Below are 18,594 nucleotides of genomic sequence, written 5' to 3'. Positions count from 1 at the left end.
AGTACATTATGAAGCAGCAGGAGGACGTAATGCCCAAACGGTAGCCCAAAGCCTCATTACAAGTAGCCCGTGTGACACCAATTAGAGCCAGAGCGGTTCTGCACGTGGCATGTGGGGTGAGTCTGTTTGGGGCTGAGGTGACAGCGGGACCGTGTGTGGGACGGGATGCGCAGTTGCACCCCTGCACCCACACAACGCCGAGGCCACATAGCGGAGGAGATGCTGGGCTTCTCCCCTCTCCAGCACGTTGAAGTAGGTAACTATATTTAAAAACTGTTGTTAAAAATTAAATAAGTGAAAGTAAGGACATATCAGAACTAAGGTATCATGATTTATTGACATGAGCTGCTAATACACGCAGTAAGTAGCTACATATATTTTATCATATAATAAGTGCAAGCTGGATTTTTGGTATACATTTAACACAGTGCATGTTGTAAGCTCAAATTATTTTTGTATTCCTCTGGAGTTGCGTACTAATCATTAGAAAACTTTCCTGCAAGCATTTGCTGCTACAAAGGCCAAGGAACTGAAATACCTCAATTAACTTTTGAACCTGACTTGGCACAACTTGTTAAGAAACTCAGAGAAGGAGAGAAGATAATTCACAGCAGATCAGGCGCTATCCAGCTGATGAATCTCCAATTAATTATAATGAAGGTGTGTCAGTAATAAGGAAGAAGGGTTGTTTTTTTCTGTGATTTTAAAAATCATAGTTATCACCTTCCCAGATGTCCTTATCTTGCTTTATCATCTGAGTGAAACAAGACAATGACAGTGAAAAACTTGTTTCACGTCATTTTTTCTTCCCTTATATCTCCCATTCCCTTCTTTCTGTTAAGATGCTGAATTGTTTCTGCTGTATTAATAAAGTCTTTTGAAAATCCATGCTTTGTGAAAGTTTTCTGACCCCTTCCTAAACGTGCAGCACAACACAAATTCACCTACGCAATCACATCTCCTGTCCATGCATTTGGCTTTGCAACTTCAATGTCCTTTGGAGGTTGGACCTTTTAAAAATTATGCGACTTAAAACTGAAGGTGAAAGGCCGCTGGGATTACTAGATTTCTCAACAACTGCAGCCTTTTGCTGGGGTAGAGATGGACTCCTTGGAGAAGGCGATGAGTTCAGATCAAGTCTCTCCAAGCCCAGAATGGTAACACTTGGCAGGTGCTGCCAGAGGTTCAGATGGAGGGTTGCTCAGCAGGATTTGGTGCCCAGGATGCGTCTGTCCCCATGAGCCTCCTGCCAGGAGGCTGCTGTGTGCTGTGATTCTGCTGGAACCCACCACTCGCACAAGCACAGGAAAATAAAAGGCAGTGGTGAGCTTATGGCAAGTTACTTGCCCCAGTGGTTCCTTGACCTTTATTAAGACCTCTGTTTAAGAACAAAAAAGCAACAAGAAGAAAATTTTTGAACTACTGAACTGGGCTACAAATGATGGTGGCTTGACTTCACATCAGCATAAAGAACCCGAGTAAGTGATAGCCACAAAGAGTACACCAATTTGGGGTTTTTTTCTGTTGATTTGGTTGTGTTTTTTTTTAATTGATGATTTCCAGTACCACTTTGGACATGCAGAGTTAATCTTCTATACAGGTAGTAAAAGTTGTATGCATTTCTTGATTGCTTTAGTGCATTATCATTAAAACGTAACATCCACCTTTATTTAACCTTTACAGAAGTACCAGTGTAAGTGCAGCTGTTGCAGTGCTGTCGCTGGCACAGATGACTCACATTTCAAACAGTTGTGTACAGCATTTATTATGAAGCAGAAAGGAGTGTCTTGTAGGAAAATAATGCCTTGATTTGAGGCTCTCAGTCCTGGATTCTGAACATCCTTTTTTTTTTTCATTTTCTTTTGTTATAGACTCTTTTTCGCATAACATTTAATAAGCTTCCCATGTTAAATATGCTCTTTAATGCCTGTTCATAAATAAGTATATAATTACCCTGACTCCTATCAGAACTAATATAGTCGAACAAAATTTCTGAAAAACAAAAATACATGTACGTTACACAGCATGAATGGGCATCCATGAACACATACTCTAAGAGCTGATTTACAGTGATACAAAAGTGAGAACATATACTTGGGGGTATTCCAGACACGCCAGTGAAAACGGAGAGCAGGAGAGAGGGGGAGAGAAGACAGGATATAACCAGCAACTGAATGATGTAGTTCAGGTGGACAAGGGGAGGAAAATGAAAAGACCCTCCAGTGTAGAAACCAGAGTAAAGGCAATTTGTATGTGGTCGTGCTGTGGCTTCAGGCAGGTAGCAGATGCTGTCCCAGCCCCTTTGGGATCACACAGAGCCCAGGCAGCTTGATGGAGGTGAAAAATATGGAAAAACGTTCCTCCTTTATCCTCCCTTCTCATCTGATTTCCTCCTGGGAGAGACGTCCTTGGCTATTTCACAGTTTATCTGTCCAGTTTGGCCTTTGTGATCTGCAGTTTCAGGCCTCCTATGACTGCCCGAATTTCCGTGCATGCACATGAATACACACAGCCAAGTGTCATAGCCCAAAGATGAAGTTCACCAGCTTTTTTCTGGCTGATTTGCTGATCAGCACTTACTGAGGGGCCTTTGCTCCTTTGACCCACAAAGGTGTACAGTTAACCTGTCACTGAACTCATCACTCGTGTGGATAAAACACTTGCAAAGTTCACGTTGTAGTAGCAGAGCAAGTCTCTATAAACACCGCATCCAAGATACGCTTTGTGTTTATGCCAAGAAGGTTTAAAGACAAACCCCCTGAAGAGCTTACATGTAGGTTTAACAGTCCTAAGTCGAGGTAATTGTTACACAATATTCCTGGTTAGTGAAATTCAGCTTCCAGTAGCTCAGTGTCACATTTGTGATGGAGAGCAAGTTCCCATCCACAGCCATGTGAAAGTCTTACTGGCAAACATTGTTAGTCATTTCTTTATTAAGACAGGATGCAGTGGTCCTATTTTTTCCCAATCTGACTTAACTTAAAAAAAACCCAGAAAAACATCTCAAAATGGCCATCAGCAGCACGGTTTGTTCTCACACAGAGGTGGTGGTTGTTTTTTTTTTTTGTCCCAGCCCTTCTGGGATAGATGATAGTGTAGCACCCAGCACCCCGCTACGTGTGGGATGCTACCCATCTTCGCTTCCCTCATGTGAAGTATCGACACTGCGTAGAGTCAATGTAGCAGTAAGAAGTGCATCGTAATTTTCCATAAGACCTAAAAAAAAAGAGAATATCTCAGATTCTGAGTATGCTATAGTGAACACCAGAAAATGCCACGTGCAGTGACATATGGCAACCAAAATAAGAGGGCAACTCCCAGCTCCTTTGCGCTCTTGCTTGCCAGGAAAATAAGAGTCCAGGTGAACCTATGAGTGAAGACTTAATTCTCAGCAATGCCAACTAAAAAAAGAAAATCCTCATTGACAGTGGGACTTGAGCGTTAGGTGGGAGTGGATATGGGAAGCCTTGGCGCTCACCCATGGGAGCTGTGTAACGAAACATCTGAGGCTCTGAGTTAAGTGTTTTTCCAGTTACTCCAAATAGCTCCAACAGGCATGACTGTGCCTGTCCTTTAACTTATTTTTCATGTACTTGAAATAACAATAGTGACACATGCCCACCATTGCAATAAAAAAAAGCAAATGGAAGGATCCTTGCAAAATAAGGAAAAACAAGTGGGTTTTGTCTTTCTACTGACTGGAACTGAGCTGCAATGACTCTACCCGCTGAAAACCTGACCAGAGATATTAACAAAAAAATCATTTTGATAAGTTTTTACTGCTACCATATGTCAAAATGGACAACCCATCCATCCTATAATCCACAAACTGTGGATTAAGCAGCCACTAAGCAAGTCCTTAAAATTATGCCCTTGGGTAATGTACTTTCAGAAAAATGAACATAAAATCTGAAGTGAAGCCGTGTGAAATATCAGGAAGGATTTGGGCAGAGGAAAGAGTAGAAAATGGGAAAATCAGTCCTAACAGAGCTTTTGGAGGAGAGAGTGTTTTGAGATGAAACTACCAGGGGAGTGCCATGCTCATATACTCATCCCATTTTACCGATCAGTCACAGTTTTTTCTTTAGTCTAGCAGATAATCTGCAGATTGCACATACAAAAACAAAGGATTTCAGCTGCTCTTCACAACGTGATTATATATGGAAATTAAATTTATAAAAATTTCTCAAGCTTTCGTGGTGCTATTTTAGGCATCAAACTTCAGACTCTCAGGAGGGAATAGTTTTCACAGTACAAAACATCTCCACACTGCCTGCATATGAAATCTTTGTAAAATGTTCCAGGTTGTCAGGTTTGCTGGTCTTGATTTTAGAAATCTTTTAGACTGGGAGTGCTCCTACAATCACAGTGAATGGATTAGCACAGCATTTGACTTATGAAGACATCCTGTGGCTTCTTATTCCTGTCAATTACCATGTTATTCTTCCAAGAATGATGATGGCTCTGTGCATAATTTCATCTGCAAATTAAATGTTTCCTGTTAGCCAGTAACAATACTTGACAGTTAAATAGAGGTACTGCTGTTGGGGGAAAAATGCTGCTTAAAAAAGGCAAAGAGGACAAGTCAACAATAAGCAGATGTTTTAAATGAATGACATTGCTAGGCAGTTGCATCTGCTGTTGGGTGAATTTCTTGATCTTTGGAGAGCCTGGTGGGTGACTGGTTGATTCAGAAACAACGATACCTCTAGAGTATCCATTAATGGTAAGAGCAAAAGGAGGTTTTGTGGTTGTTTGGATGTTTTCCTTCAGTGTTATCCTCTCCTTACAGTCTTTCCTACTCTTTGTATGTTATGGGTGGACATTAATACAATGATAATGTTATCAAATGAGGAATTCTTTGCAAGGGAGAGGTAAACATACGCCTGCATGAGCGTCTTTATTTTACTACAGGAGAGAGGCCTGTGCTTCTGACTTAGAGATGAGATTTAGCCCTTAAAATCAATTATATGCAGAAATAATCCAACAGACTCTTTTATCCCTATTACTTGCAGTGGTCCCAGTGGAACAAGGTTTATGTGAGTAACACTTCTCTGGCTTAAAACTTGCAAAGAGAAAAAAGAAAAAAAAAAAAGCCCTAACTCTCACCCTCAAACCAAAGTGAAGACAGCCCGTACATACCCTGGGAGATATGTTTTACATGTCAAATATCCGAAATCCTTCCCATCGCAGTCTTCAACTCCCTCCCGTCTGTAGCCGTCTCCACAGTAAGCACGGCGGCATCCTAGTGAAAAATACAGAAATGCCTTCAAGGCATTTGTTTGTAAAAGAGGCAGGTGAGGTAAGTGAGACTAGATTTTTAAGGGTAAAGTATAAAACAAGGCATTTTGGGGAGGGCATCCTGTAATGACTGTGAGGAGTAATATTCTTCATGGCAAAGAATAGGCTTTTTTAAACCTAATTTCAATGACCAAGGGAAAGAATGGATAAGTACTAGAAATAATTACTACTGAAACACTAACTACAACAGCATTGATTCTAATTATTATTATTACACTGGATAATTACTCTCAAAACAAATTAAAAGAAGCACAAAATACAGTTAACATAAATGATCCAGGGAGGTCACATTTTTTAAAAAAAACCAAACACTTTGAGGACTTTGAGCTCATTAAGTGGTTTGAAAATCCCAACCTAGACCTTCACTTAGTACTGCACAGTAACTATGCATGTCTACTGCAAGTGAGTTCCTACACAGGAACATAATTACATGGACCTATTGCCTGTCCATCAAAAAAAAAGCATATAAGCGTTGCCAAAAAGGTGTTTTTTCCCACTGCTGACTCATACTGACTTGAATGTGAGTGGGCCTTGTCACATTTTTTGATGGTGACTGGCATGTAGGCTGCAGTGATTTATGGGTTTGTTTGCTATTTTAGTAACTGGACTTTGCTTTGGATGTCTTCAGCTTTTTAAGCATGACTTTATAACTTGAACAAATTAATTTAGCTAAAATCCCTCTGACATCTTGGAGACACTATGCAGCAATGAATTAAAAAGACACTCAAGAATATGGAGTTTATAAGAGAGTTGGCTGTTTACAAATAGAAATGATTAATTAATTGCATCAAGCACCTGTTTGTTAGAAACTGATACTTCTGAGAATAACAAGCCTCTTTTACAATTAAATCCACTTAACATTTGGCTACCCTTTTTCTTTCGGTTAAGTCAGGAGAGCAGAATAGTGACAAATGTGCTCATTTCCAAGTAATTCAGTGATAACTCTTTGGGCCACATCAGTGTCAGAAGTCTATGTATTGCAAAGCCTCAAATGACCTGAAGCTTTGCCAAGTGTCCTGCACACAGTAACATGATGTGCTTCCAGCTAAACAATGTACAATTTTGCAGGCACTAGAACTAATGAACACTATTTTCCTACACTCTTGCTCCCCATGGTTGATTGCAGATTCTAATTGAATAATTTTCTTGTGTTTGCGGCCTGCAGAGCTCGTGCTCTCTCACTGGATTACTCTCTAATCAGGCAAGATTAGAGCAACATGTATTTATTTGTGTCCCTATACCTGTACAACTGAAGTGCCTTTGAAATCTCTTCCCTGCTGTTCTGAGAAGTTAACTTGGTTTCCTAAGTTGCAAGGGGAACGGTGCTGAAGGACAGGTGGACAAACTCAGGTAGAGTGGCTATATACACTTGGTTTCCTTAGGCTAAAAAATGGAGGGCTATATAAATGAAAAAGAAAAAATTCATCTTTGCAATTTGGCAGATGTTGGCTGATACTTGTTCTGAAATGTGAAGAAGTTTCCCTTCACTAGAACGGACTAGAAGTACCAAAACTGCTGTTTATCAGCTGTAGATGGTGTAAAGCGCTGCACTCCGGGGAAGGAATCAAGGTGTAAAAGCAGCTGAAAGGTACAAGTGGAGGCTGCCACAGCTGCTTGCATGCTTGTAGGCTCTTTGCTCTCCGCAGCCAGCAAAACAAAAGGAAGATCAGCTGTACAGGAATCAAATGTTGTATAAACCTAACAGTGAAGGTAATGGGCTGACACCTTCCCTAAGAAAGTGAATCATATAATCCAAAGTAGTTTTACTGGACCCAGGATGTGTCTTATTATTAGAAACATCCAGCAGCAGTGTCTGTCCTAAGGGGTTTTGTGGTGTGTGGCAAAGCTATGCTATGTTTTTTGGCCAGAGAGCTGGCAGCCTTAAGGAATATGTGTATGTAAACCAGCTGCTGGATTTGGCCCCTGAAATGCATTGGTTTTGCTCTGACTGCAGACATCTCTGCTCAGTGAAGCACTTGGTCCTTGGTGAGGGGGCGTGAGAAGTACATGGGCATCACCTTTGTCTTACGCTGGCATCCACGTGGATGAAGGATAACAGCTTTTGCACTATGGCCATTGTGCCTCCCTCTCCCCATGCCTGCTCGCTATCCACAAACATATGATTTACATCGTGGGGTGCCCTGCAGAAACACCTACTGCGCCTTCCCTACTAGAGTGAGGCTACCTTTGATGCGCTGTAACTTACTTATACAGCCATCAGTCACAACTGCATTGCCATCGTCGCACTCTTCCCCATCCTGTATAATCCCATCTCCACAGGTACCGCCATCCTTGAAGTGGTAATCCACAGGATAGAAAGGAGTGAGCTGGCCAAAGAAACACACAGCAGTTACTGACTCGGACCACGAGCAGCCTGGCCAGCAAGCAGAGGCAGAGGGTTGTGGGAGGCAGATCCTGCGACTGGGTTTTCATATCACTCTACTTGATTGTTCACAGCGTTTACAAAGAATCTGATTCAAAGTCCAGTGAATGCAAGAGGAATCCTGCTGTTGACCCCAGGAGGACTTAGCTTTGCTTCTTGCAGCAATGAGGAATACATGGTTTTGGTTTGCAGGGTTTGTGTTTTCCCACAACTTTATACCCTGGTAAGTTTTGCCTTATTCTATATTAAATAAAACATGCTCTTTACTATTGCAGTTCCCCAAACTCAGCCCCATTTTTTTCACCAGTGGAGCCTGGTTCACTTGGGTTAGCAAAACCTGTGACCCTGACAAGTTAATGCCTCAGTAATTAAGACTCCTGCGAACAAAAATCAGAGAATTACATACAGTTGTGGCAGTGCTCAAAAAGGAACTTTTCCTCCATTTGCTTCATTGATTCTGTACAACACCTTAAGTACAGAAGTATATTCTGAATTTAAAAATGAAACATACACTCACAAGTTTTCAGAGACCACAGTCATATTTTCACCTGGATTGGGAGCCATCCAAAGGTGTCCTTGAAATACAAAGATCTCTGATCTCTTCTGAAAGCTAAGGCATTTTCGGTGTTTAACTGGTCCAATTCTTCTTGATTATTCACCACAAAAATCTGGAACACAGAAAAAGAGGTGAGTGGTAATCCTCTCATGAAGTACTTTGGATTGTCACATATCTATCTGCAAATAAGTAAATACCTGCAAGAAAGAATGGTTTTGTTGTTTTCAGAAGCAGAACGGTATTTCACTCCTGGCTGAAAACTTACACCCACGGACTGACAGACCATAAGAGGCTTCTTTGGAACTGGTGAGAAGAGACATGATTTCCAAAGAAGAATGGTCTTTTTTGAGCCTCTCAAAGTCTCCAATGGCCCCTGTTTCAAAATGTCCATCCAGAGGTAATGATGCAAATACTTATGCATAATCATTGCTGAGAAAAAAAACCAGATTCTCAAAAGGATAGAAGATGTAACAATTGCTAAACATATATGGGCATCAGTGCTTGCTGTGGGTATGCCTATATTTTTTTTAGGCATGCTCATGGCTACAAAATAAATAATACATTGCTCAATGCACCATTTACTTAGCTTTATCCACTTTGTATTTTGTTTAGATTCAATTGGCATTGAAATGTATGCTTCTTTGCATGTATATACTTTATTCTAAACCCGAGTCTTCAATTAAACAGAAAAAAATCAGTTCAAAATGGAAAAATTAGTATGAGCTGCTCTCTTACCCGATTTTGTAATATCTCAGTCACTGAAATTGGCTGTAAAGGGTATTAGGAAATAACCTCTTCCTTCAGCTGCTTAATCAAACTAATTTTAGAAAGATTCAAACCAATTTTAAATCAAGAAAAAGGAAATGTTATGCTTCTGAGTAAAATGAGTTTAGGGATGAACCTGATTCCCACTAGCATAAACAGAACTGGCTCTTTTTAAAACAAATTACCCTGAAATTTTTACATGGCAGAATATTCCCACAGGCCCTGACAAAGGTCAATTTCATTAAAGAAGCACTGAATAAAAATGCCTTCAGCTTGAATGAAAGAAAGTAAAGAAATAGAAAGCCAGCAAAGAACGAACTCTTTAATTGTGCTCAGGAGCCCAAGTTCCAGCCCCAGAGCTCTAATTTCTCTTGAAATCAATAGCAGATCTGTGCTCTCTGAAACTCTCTCTGTTACAGATATTGGCCTTTGAAATTGCAAAAGACTTAAGCCCCTGAATGAACCTTAGCCAGCAACAGAAAACCAGCGCTTTATTTCCGAGCCTCTCCCCTCCTCTGGCAGTGCTGACCCCACAGGAGTTGACAGGCGAGCGGGTGACTGCACTGGGGATCTGCTGGGGTAGGAGGAAAAAAATTTTCACAGAAAGGGTCATTGGGCACTGGCAGAGGCTGCCCAGTGAGGGGGTTGAGTCACCTTCCCTGGAGGGGTTTAAGGGACGGGTGGAAGAGGTGCTAAGGGCATGGGTTAGTGTTTGATAGGAATGGTTGGACTCGATGATCCAGTGGGTCTCTTCCAACCTGGTTATTCTATGATTCTATGATTCTATGATGCTGCTTTGGAAAACTGTGTGACACTGGGACTGGAGGCACAGAGCGCTGTCCCTGGGTCTTTTCCCTCTGCAGCTCTAGAAGCCCTGACAATTGTTTTCAAGTCGTACAATGCAGGCTTCAAAGCTGCTACATGGGGATCTAAACAGAACAAATTATAGCAATGTGTCAGTGCCTGTTCTTGATACTGGAGGGAGTAAAACAAAGGGGACTGCTCTGCAAGCATTCCGCTTTTGGAGCTGAGGCTTGCTTCTTTGCCATCCCCCTTTTCTGAGGACAAAAAGGCACTTGATCATCATCAAATGAGGGTTTATAATGGTTGTGTAGGGCACGTATACATTAGGTAGCTACACTCTTATTACTGTCTTTTAAGATCTAATATGAAACTGAGCCTGACTGAGAAATAGCATGATAAGACCCACACAGAATACTGCAAGCCTTACACTTTTTCTTATGACTTCTCCATGCCATGAAGTATGTGGTTATTTTTTTACAATAGCACGCAGCATGATGTAATACGCACTTTTCTTTCATGCACTTTGTTCTTTAACCATTACAATTTAAAAACAAAGAGGCCTTTTCATAATGCAGCACAGACAGGGACTAGGGAGCAGCTGACAAGATTTGCAGAATACTCATGCAAAAGATTGAGTTCAATGACCCGGTTTAATGGACAGTGTTGTGAGTGTGTCCTTTTCACACTGCAACAGCTTTCTGACAATGTGACAGATGGGAAAGCTAACAAAGCTAATTGCTGCTTATTGTCATCCAGAGACAGCCAGACACGGTGCAACATCCATTTGCATGAGTGGAGTGACTGAGCTATGCTGTTACACAGCACCGAGGTAGCATTTTCATTGCTGATTAAGTGCTACAATGCACAGAATAATAAGACAGGGTCTAGCTGAAGGAAAAGTACCAAAATAGTATTTCCAAAGCCCAGAGAAATCAGAGATGAAAGATTGCTAGTTCACTTTCCACCAGTGACTTGTCCTTCAAAGTACTTTGTCTTCTACAGACTAGGAGAAGTCTGTCTAGAAAGCTGCCTGGAGGAGAGGGACCTGGGGGTGTTGGTTGACAGTGACTGAACATGAGCCAGCAGTGGCCCAGGTGGCCAATGGCATCTTGGCTTGTATCAGAAATGGCATGGCCAGCAGGTCCAGGGAGGTTCTTCTCCCTCTGTACTCGACACTGGTGAGACCGCACCTTGAATCCTGTGTTCAGTTCTGGGCCCCTCACCACAAGAAGGATGTTGAGGCTCTGGAGCGAGTCCAGAGAAGAGCAACGAAGCTGGTGAAGGGGCTGGAGAACAGGCCTTATGAGGAACGGCTGAGAGAGATGGGGGTGTTTAGCCTGGAGAAGAGGAGGCTGAGGGGTGACCTCATTGCTCTCTACAACTACCTGAAAGGAGGTTGTAGAGAGGAGGGTGCTGGCCTCTTCTCCCAAGTGACAGGGGACAGGACAAGAGGGAATGGCCTCAAGCTCCGCCAGGGGAGGTTTAGGCTGAACATTAGGAAAAAAATTTTCACAGAAAGGGTCATTTTGCACTGGAACAGGCTGCCCAGGGAGGTGGTTGATTCACCTTCCCTGGAGGTGTCTAAGGGACGGATGGACGAGATGCTAAGGGGCATGGTTTAGTGTTTGATAGGAATGGTTGGACTCGATGATCAGGTGGGTCTCTTCTAACCTGGTTATTCTATGATGCTATGATTCTAATTTGCTTGTAAAAATGCAAGCAAGAAGGATAGACATTGAAATTAGTGATATACTCTGTATGCCTACAGATAGGAGCTTAGAAATCTGACTCCCATGGTTCACATAGACTCCTTTTTGGTCCATGGTAGAGGCTCTGTGCTTCAATATACAGTTTTACCATAAATGTGAAATGCTTGACCCCAGTATTCAATTCTGAAATCACTGTCTTTGCAGAAGATGGTACAAAAAATAAGCAAGAGAGAGATACTTCACTGACCAATCTCAAATGTATTTCAATTTACTGACATTAAAAGAACAGAATATATATACAGTAGGAGATGGAAGAGAGCATCCTCAGGCTTGAAAAAAGGTTTCTAAACACGTGCTATATTACTGATGGTTTGAAACAGCTGCATTTCAGCACCTCAATCACAGAACTCTTGGACTACTTATGAGACCAAACTCTTTCATACCAACTGGATCTCAGAGGTTTTAGATGGTGGAAATCACACATTTCCCACGTACAGACATCTTCCCTGTTAAATCCAAAATATCAGTGAGTATAGAACCTCTTACAACAGAACTAGTTAAGAACTGCTCACATGCTTTACCAGAAAATTTGCTTACCGCAGGGACTTTTGGATAACTGTGTCCAAACACAGACTCCTCATATGATGGGTTATTCACATGATGTGGGGATCTGCAGAGACATCTCCCTGGAGGCCCTGGAAGTCCTCTTTCCCCTTTTGGTCCTATGGCGAATTGCCCTAGGAAAGAAAAATATCAGGTTGCCTTGTTATGAAGTTAATACACAAAACACAAATGCACTCTTAGTGGAAAAAGGACCAGGTCAACTGGATATATGCATTTTTCTAAGTTTCTGGATATGCATGTCTCCTACCAAGACCACTTGGAACTGAGGGGAAGTATTATCAGATCCGCCAATTCCATCACTTCAGGAGAAAGGCCCGAGTTTGTACCACAGTCGTATTATTTCAGATGACTTTTTAAATTTTTCTACCAACTTTACAGAGAAAGAGAGGGAGACTGTTTGCTTAGAACAAATGTCAACCTGTTTGAAGTTAGAGCAATTCAGGACATGATGAACACACAGATATCTCTACAGCACCTACGCACCGAGCTTAGTAGAGGCAGCCTCTGTATATATCCACAATGCATTGGACCTGTGCATTTGTACAACCACTTGAGCAATGCTGTTTCAGAGGTTTCTGTACAGGAAAACTCAACTAGAAGAACAAGAGTGCTACAAATAAAAATTTAAAAAATGCTACTTTTTGACTTTCAAACTTGAGCAAGGATGTGCTACTCTGCATAATTAGACTATGAGCCAACGTGTTCATACTGGAAGCAGTGACATCATTACAGAAAGGTCTTTTAGGATGAGAATTTATATGCTAGAGGGAAAAGATTAACAAGCCTGGCACATAAACTTTCTGTGGATGGAATAAAGCCTTTACAAAATAATCTCAAGATCCTGGCTGCCTTCCCGTTGGCATGGTGAAAATTCTGTCCTCTGAAAATTTCTAGCTAATTTACTCAAGACAAAGATGTTTCATAATGGTCTATATGAGATATGTGGAGATTTTGAAGCAGCCCCTAGTTTCACGGAGGCACCATTTCCACACCACCACAAGACCGGACCTCCCTCTCACTGATGCAAGAAAGAGAAGAAAAGAGGAAAGCAAAATGGAGGAGGACATTGAACAGATTGGCTGCAGTACAAGCAGCTGTTGTCCAGTTGAAGCAAGTTTCCAAACTGAAGCAGTTTCCAACTTGTTTTGGTTTTTCTTCTCAGATACTTAAGCAGATATCTGGGTTGAGAAAAATCTACCTGAGGGCTCACTGCCGCTGAACTTTGTGGGTCTTGTATTGTCCTTCATTTCTACACTTGGTCTCACTTGGTTCATGTGTGCACATAACTTTGAAGCTGTACAGTTATCAGTTATAAGATTTTTCTCATGATTTCTACAACATGTGCAATTGCAGTGAGTATATGTCTCCAGCATTTAATTAAAGGTTTTTTTTCTCCACTGCCATTTTTCCCTTCTCTTCCCTTCTTTCCTTAATGTCATTGTGATTTGAGACTCATCTGTTTTTCTTTTACAGAGCTCTGTGGTGTGAGTATGCCCTGGCTGATTAGAAATCGCAGTCTGCCACTGGAGAAGCATTAGACCTTTGGTGATGGAGATTAACTAGTCCCTCCAAGGCTGCCTGATGGCTTTTCATCATCCCTATCTACCAAAGTCCCACAGGAACCATGTAGGCCTTGTTTTTAGTTTTATTTGAAACATCAGAGCCATAATGTAGGCTTTAAAGTAATAGAGTCCTTTAAAGTATAGAGTCCTTATAATGGACAAGGACAGCATGACCTGCCTTCAGAAGAAATCCTCTCCTTGCTATCAGTGAAGGAGCAAATGGAGCCCTATAGCACTTTTTTTCTAAAGGGGCCTATGAAGGCATAAGTGATGAGTCTGGAGGGGCTGGCAAGCAGGGAAACTGTTTAGGAGATTATATGAGTTCCTGCTTACCTGATCCTGAAGGTCCAGGTGGCCCTGGCTGGCCAGAAGGACCAGGCCTTCCAGGTGGACCCATGATACCCGCAGGTCCAATGTCTCCCTTTAGTCCCTAGGAGAGAGGAGACAACCCTTTATTTGATGAACAACTAAGAACACAAACTTGTCCAGGCAGCACTGGCTTCCCTTTCAAGAACATCAAGACATTTGCCAATAGAAGTATCAGCATGAGCTTCATAGTCACCTCCCCAGGGAAGAGGTGCTGTCCTCTCCTTTGTGGAGACAGAAAAGTATGTCCAGGCAGGACTTCTGCTCCTAAATATGAGCAGCCCCAGAGATCTCGTCTGTGTGGAGTCAGGAATTTCCCTGCTCTGACTTCAATAATTTCATAACCTTTCTTTAAGGACACCTCTTTTACCCCTTTTGGGTTTCTCTAGGACTCAGTGCAGCCCAGAAAGGAAGGGCTGGTGGAGCTGGAACAGGTGACCCTTAGTTATTGTGCTAATACACAGTGGAGGAAAAAAAAAAAGAAAATTCACTAAGAAGTTGGCAGTAGCTTCCACAGTGACATTTCCTGGTCTTAGTGTACAGAAGCATACTAATGACTTTGAGGTCTACATTGTTTTCAAAATTACTTTAGGTGTCTGGACTCCTGTATCTCGTTGACTTTCACCATGAGTTTAGCTATGTTAACACATCATTGCAAGGAAAGCGAGGGCTTGGCTTTATGAAGCGCAAATTAAAGTGTGGCAGCACCATGCTGACAAATGGTGTCCTTCTGGTACCTTATCACTCCATCAAAATGCTGTAAAATTAAGGATGGGAGATGAGCTTATACGCAGTTACCATACAATAGCTAATATTCTGTAAAATTAGCCCTAATTTGCCTCATGGGAGTTTGTTTGTGCAGCTGTATCCTTAGGCATTTGGAAGTTTCATCCTAGAACTCTTCAGCACCTTCCTATTTCTGCTCCTGATTTTGATATGGTGACAGTTATTAAAAATAACTATATTTATCTCCCTGGTGCTATATACTCCAGGGCTTGGATTTCTCAGCTTTATATTTCAGAAAAGTATTACATAGCTTAAAGTTTAAATACCTGATTTGATTTTTTATGTAACAACACACATTATTTAGCACATAAAAATTGATATGTACTATGTAAGCTTTCTTTTAATGACAAAGGAAATTAATTCCTTGAAGATGGTGTAATTCCAGGTTAATGGGCGTTCCTGGGTGCATGATGAGAGGCTGCATGTCTAATTTCAGAGTACTGAAGCATGTATCATAATATATGCCACAATATTTTTTTATATATAATATGTTGTATCCCATGGATACATTTTAATGTCACTTGCACCATTTCAACAGAGGAAGGTTGATTTTCCCATGGCCCATAAAGAACTAATTGAATATTTGCTTTGTTTAATCCTATTAGGTAAGCTCTGTGCCATCAAAATATTCCAGGATTTATGTGAATGTCAGCGATGCTGATCCCTAATTACTTCTTACATTACGCAATACAGACCTAGCAGACCAGGATTTTGTAGCCCCAAAGAAGTCTGTGGGAAATCTCTTTTCCCAACACAACACCAAACTGGTAGAAGCAAGACAGTGTCAGTCGGACATGTGCTGCCTGAAAATGAGCTGTTTTCATGTCTCCTGCTTTGGAGGAATGATTGCTTAATGCTTTCTTGTTTAGCACAGATAGACTAAATAATAGTAGCAGAAAATTATATTAAATACTCTTGCCTTGTTTCTTTTTACATGTACCTATGATAGTCAGGGAAGGTTTTCCCATGGGCAATATTTATATTCCTCTCCTGTTTTTCAAAGTAACACTATATAAAGCCCTAAGTCATTCCTCCTTATCAAGACTGAAACCCTAAACTCACTCCTTCGGGTCAATTCCCAAGCTACAAAGCTTTGGGTGTTTTGTCTCAGTTAGAGGGCTGTGAGGCTGTGACTTGTGACTCCCTCCTCCTGGACACCCTTTAGGAAGAGTCTCTGCCAAGGACAGGGGAGAGCTGAAGAAGTCAGTGAGATAATCAAGACATCTTAAAATGGAAGTGGAAGTGACACCTTCCTAATTTAGCTGTTTTTATCTAGGGATGTCAGCTGGATCAAGAGACAGGAAACAGCCCCATGTTGATGGAAATATCATCCTCTCAGATGAACAAACAGCCAGACACCTACAGCACTTAAAGGCAGAAGCCAAACCCACAAGAGCCTTAAAATGCCACTCTCAAGTTTTTTCAAAGGACTGGAAAAGGCAAAAGGAAACAGCACCGATTACAGAGGTGCTTTTCCTGCAGAAGATCAGTGCTGAAATTACTTTCAGGGCACCAGAAAGGGGTTTGTGTACTGAGCTTTGGGCTTGAAAATCCTGATTTTCTGTAGGGCCAGACTACAGTTTGTTTTAGCCACACTGACTGATGCCTTGAATTATGACATGGCTTATGTCACCACTTTTTGATTAAGACAATGAGCGATGTGACAAATGTCTAAGGTTAAGTAAGGAGTGTACTCTATTCAAGCTGGTCTGCAGGCACTGTATATTCTCTTTGCTTTATGTTACAGAAAGATACTGTGTGATGTTACTTTTACTTTTACCCCACACTGAGTTTCTTTTACTTCAGGTATTAGATGACAGTGTCAGAGCAACAGTGAAGCAGGAGCATGTGCCTCTGTTTGCCATGCTGGGCATTACCAGACTGCAAATAAAGTGCTTTCAGCTGAATTCTGCTAACCACTGCATCTACAAGCTCCTGTATCTGAGCAGATTTACATTAAAACCACATTGGTCTAGCGAGAACAGGCTCCCTTTTTTGTCAGTGGAAAGAGACAGGCTCTGCAGGTGGCAATTCAGAGCACCAAAGGGACTGATCTCCTTTGTTCCCCCAATATCAGTGTTTAAAATAAATAAAGAAGGAAAGATGCCCTCAAAGAGGCACATTTGGTGTCTTGAACAGGTACATAGACCAATATTGCTACCTCCTCCTTGGAAAATGTTATAACAGAGAAGGCAGTATCAAATTTACACACAATTCCTGGTCTTTACAATTCACCTGAAAGTCTGGAAAAATAGTCCCAACAGCATAATTATTTTGAGATGTAAACAAGCACCATTTGTCGACCATCCCATTCCTGATTGGCTTCCATTCAAGATTCCTATCCCTTAAGGTCACTGCGTGTCTTCCTGACCTTTTTCAGAGCAGAAGAATCTGAGCCTGGCATGCAGCACTATGGCAAGAACTGTCATAAATATCCTGTCTAACAAATCAATCTTGGTTTAGTGCTAACAGAGAAAATGGGAGAAACAGAGAGGTTGAGTTAGTGCTAACAGAGAAAATGGGAGAAACAGAAAGATTGGGTTATTGCTTTGGTTCTTCACACTGCGTGTCGAACATCTCCAGGGCCTTCTGGCTCTGCAAACTGATCTGTATTGACCAATAATTGGGCCCAGGCAAAGCTTGACTCAAACCAATTGGATAGTATGGACAGAAAGCATCCTCCAGGATGGCCTGGCAGCAAGATCAGAACCTGAATGGACACTGGATTCACACTCGGTGCATGTGCTAGTAACCAGGAGTGTATTACAGGACTGAAATTTGGATGTATAGACCAGTGGTTTTCACTGCCACAGACCGGTTTAATTCATTACAGCATACGATTCTTACTGTACAGGTGGCTCCTGCCAGTGCACACGAGCAGTGTTTTTTGCTAGCAGTAGTGAAACTCATTGCACTGGTGAGCCAGGGAGGAAATTCATGGACCGGCAATGGGATGCCCCTTGCAAGATGCTGACATTGCCTCTCTGCCCAAAGCTGATGAGAGAGGGGCTGGTTTCTGTAGCACCCACAGCTATCCTCCTCTCATCCAGAGTCCTAGAAAGCCAGTAATTCCCTACAAACCTTTCTTTGCTCATCCCAGGAATCTGTTTTCACTAAGAGCCAAGGATGGCACCTGGACAAGCTGAAGTGTGTTGCATTTTGGATATATCCCTTTTGCCATTGCAGCCTACCAAACTTACTGCCTGTAAATTGCACAGCCCGCTCCCCAAGTCATAGAATCATAGAATCATCAGGTTGGAAAAGACCCATCGGATCACCGAGTCCAACCATTCCCATCAATCACTAAACCATGCCCCTCAGCACCTTGTCCACCTGTCCTTTAAACACCTCCAGGGAAGGTGATTCAACCACCTCCCTGGGCAGCCTCTGCCAGTGCCCAATGACCCTTTCCGTGAAAAATTTTTTCCTAATGTCCAGCCTGAACCTCCTTTGGCGGAGCTTGAGGCCATTGAGCTAGGCATCTACAAAGTGTAAGGTGCCACTGTGTAACATTCCACACTGTCTGAGACCTGGACCTTCCTCCAATTGTCTAGCCATCCATCGGATGGGTTTGGGACTGTAGCTCAGCGTTGATTACAATTCAAAAGGGGCATTCAAGGTCTGCTCAGGTTATATTCAATGAGTTTGTTACCAAGCCAGGCAACATATGACATTCCCCATGATGTGTGGTCAGGGAGATGAATGCTGCAGGTAAGGCTCCGGCCCTAAAGCTGAGGC

At 41.9% G+C, this 18,594-nt stretch overlaps 1 protein-coding gene across 1 annotated transcript in view; it reads right to left on the bottom strand.

Moving 5' to 3' along the window:
• Positions 1 to 964: 964 nt before the first annotated feature.
• The window catches only part of COLQ (collagen like tail subunit of asymmetric acetylcholinesterase), a 43,540-nt gene continuing 25,910 nt past the window's right edge, over positions 965 to 18,594 (bottom strand). Inside the window, exons 12-17 of the mRNA XM_069860213.1 lie at positions 14,038 to 14,134; positions 12,116 to 12,255; positions 8,233 to 8,352; positions 7,508 to 7,628; positions 5,143 to 5,245; positions 965 to 3,216 (exon numbers count right to left, since the gene is read on the bottom strand). Of these exons, the coding sequence (XP_069716314.1) occupies positions 3,147 to 3,216; positions 5,143 to 5,245; positions 7,508 to 7,628; positions 8,233 to 8,352; positions 12,116 to 12,255; positions 14,038 to 14,134 (651 nt within the window). The 3' untranslated portion in view covers positions 965 to 3,146. The remainder of the gene's footprint in view (positions 3,217 to 5,142; positions 5,246 to 7,507; positions 7,629 to 8,232; positions 8,353 to 12,115; positions 12,256 to 14,037; positions 14,135 to 18,594) is intronic.

The sequence above is a fragment of the Phaenicophaeus curvirostris genome, chromosome 6, assembly GCF_032191515.1.
Source record: "Phaenicophaeus curvirostris isolate KB17595 chromosome 6, BPBGC_Pcur_1.0, whole genome shotgun sequence".
Taxonomy (NCBI): Eukaryota; Metazoa; Chordata; class Aves; order Cuculiformes; family Cuculidae; genus Phaenicophaeus; species Phaenicophaeus curvirostris.
Note: the sequence above shows the minus strand (reverse complement) of the source record. Positions and strands in the feature narration are given on the sequence as shown.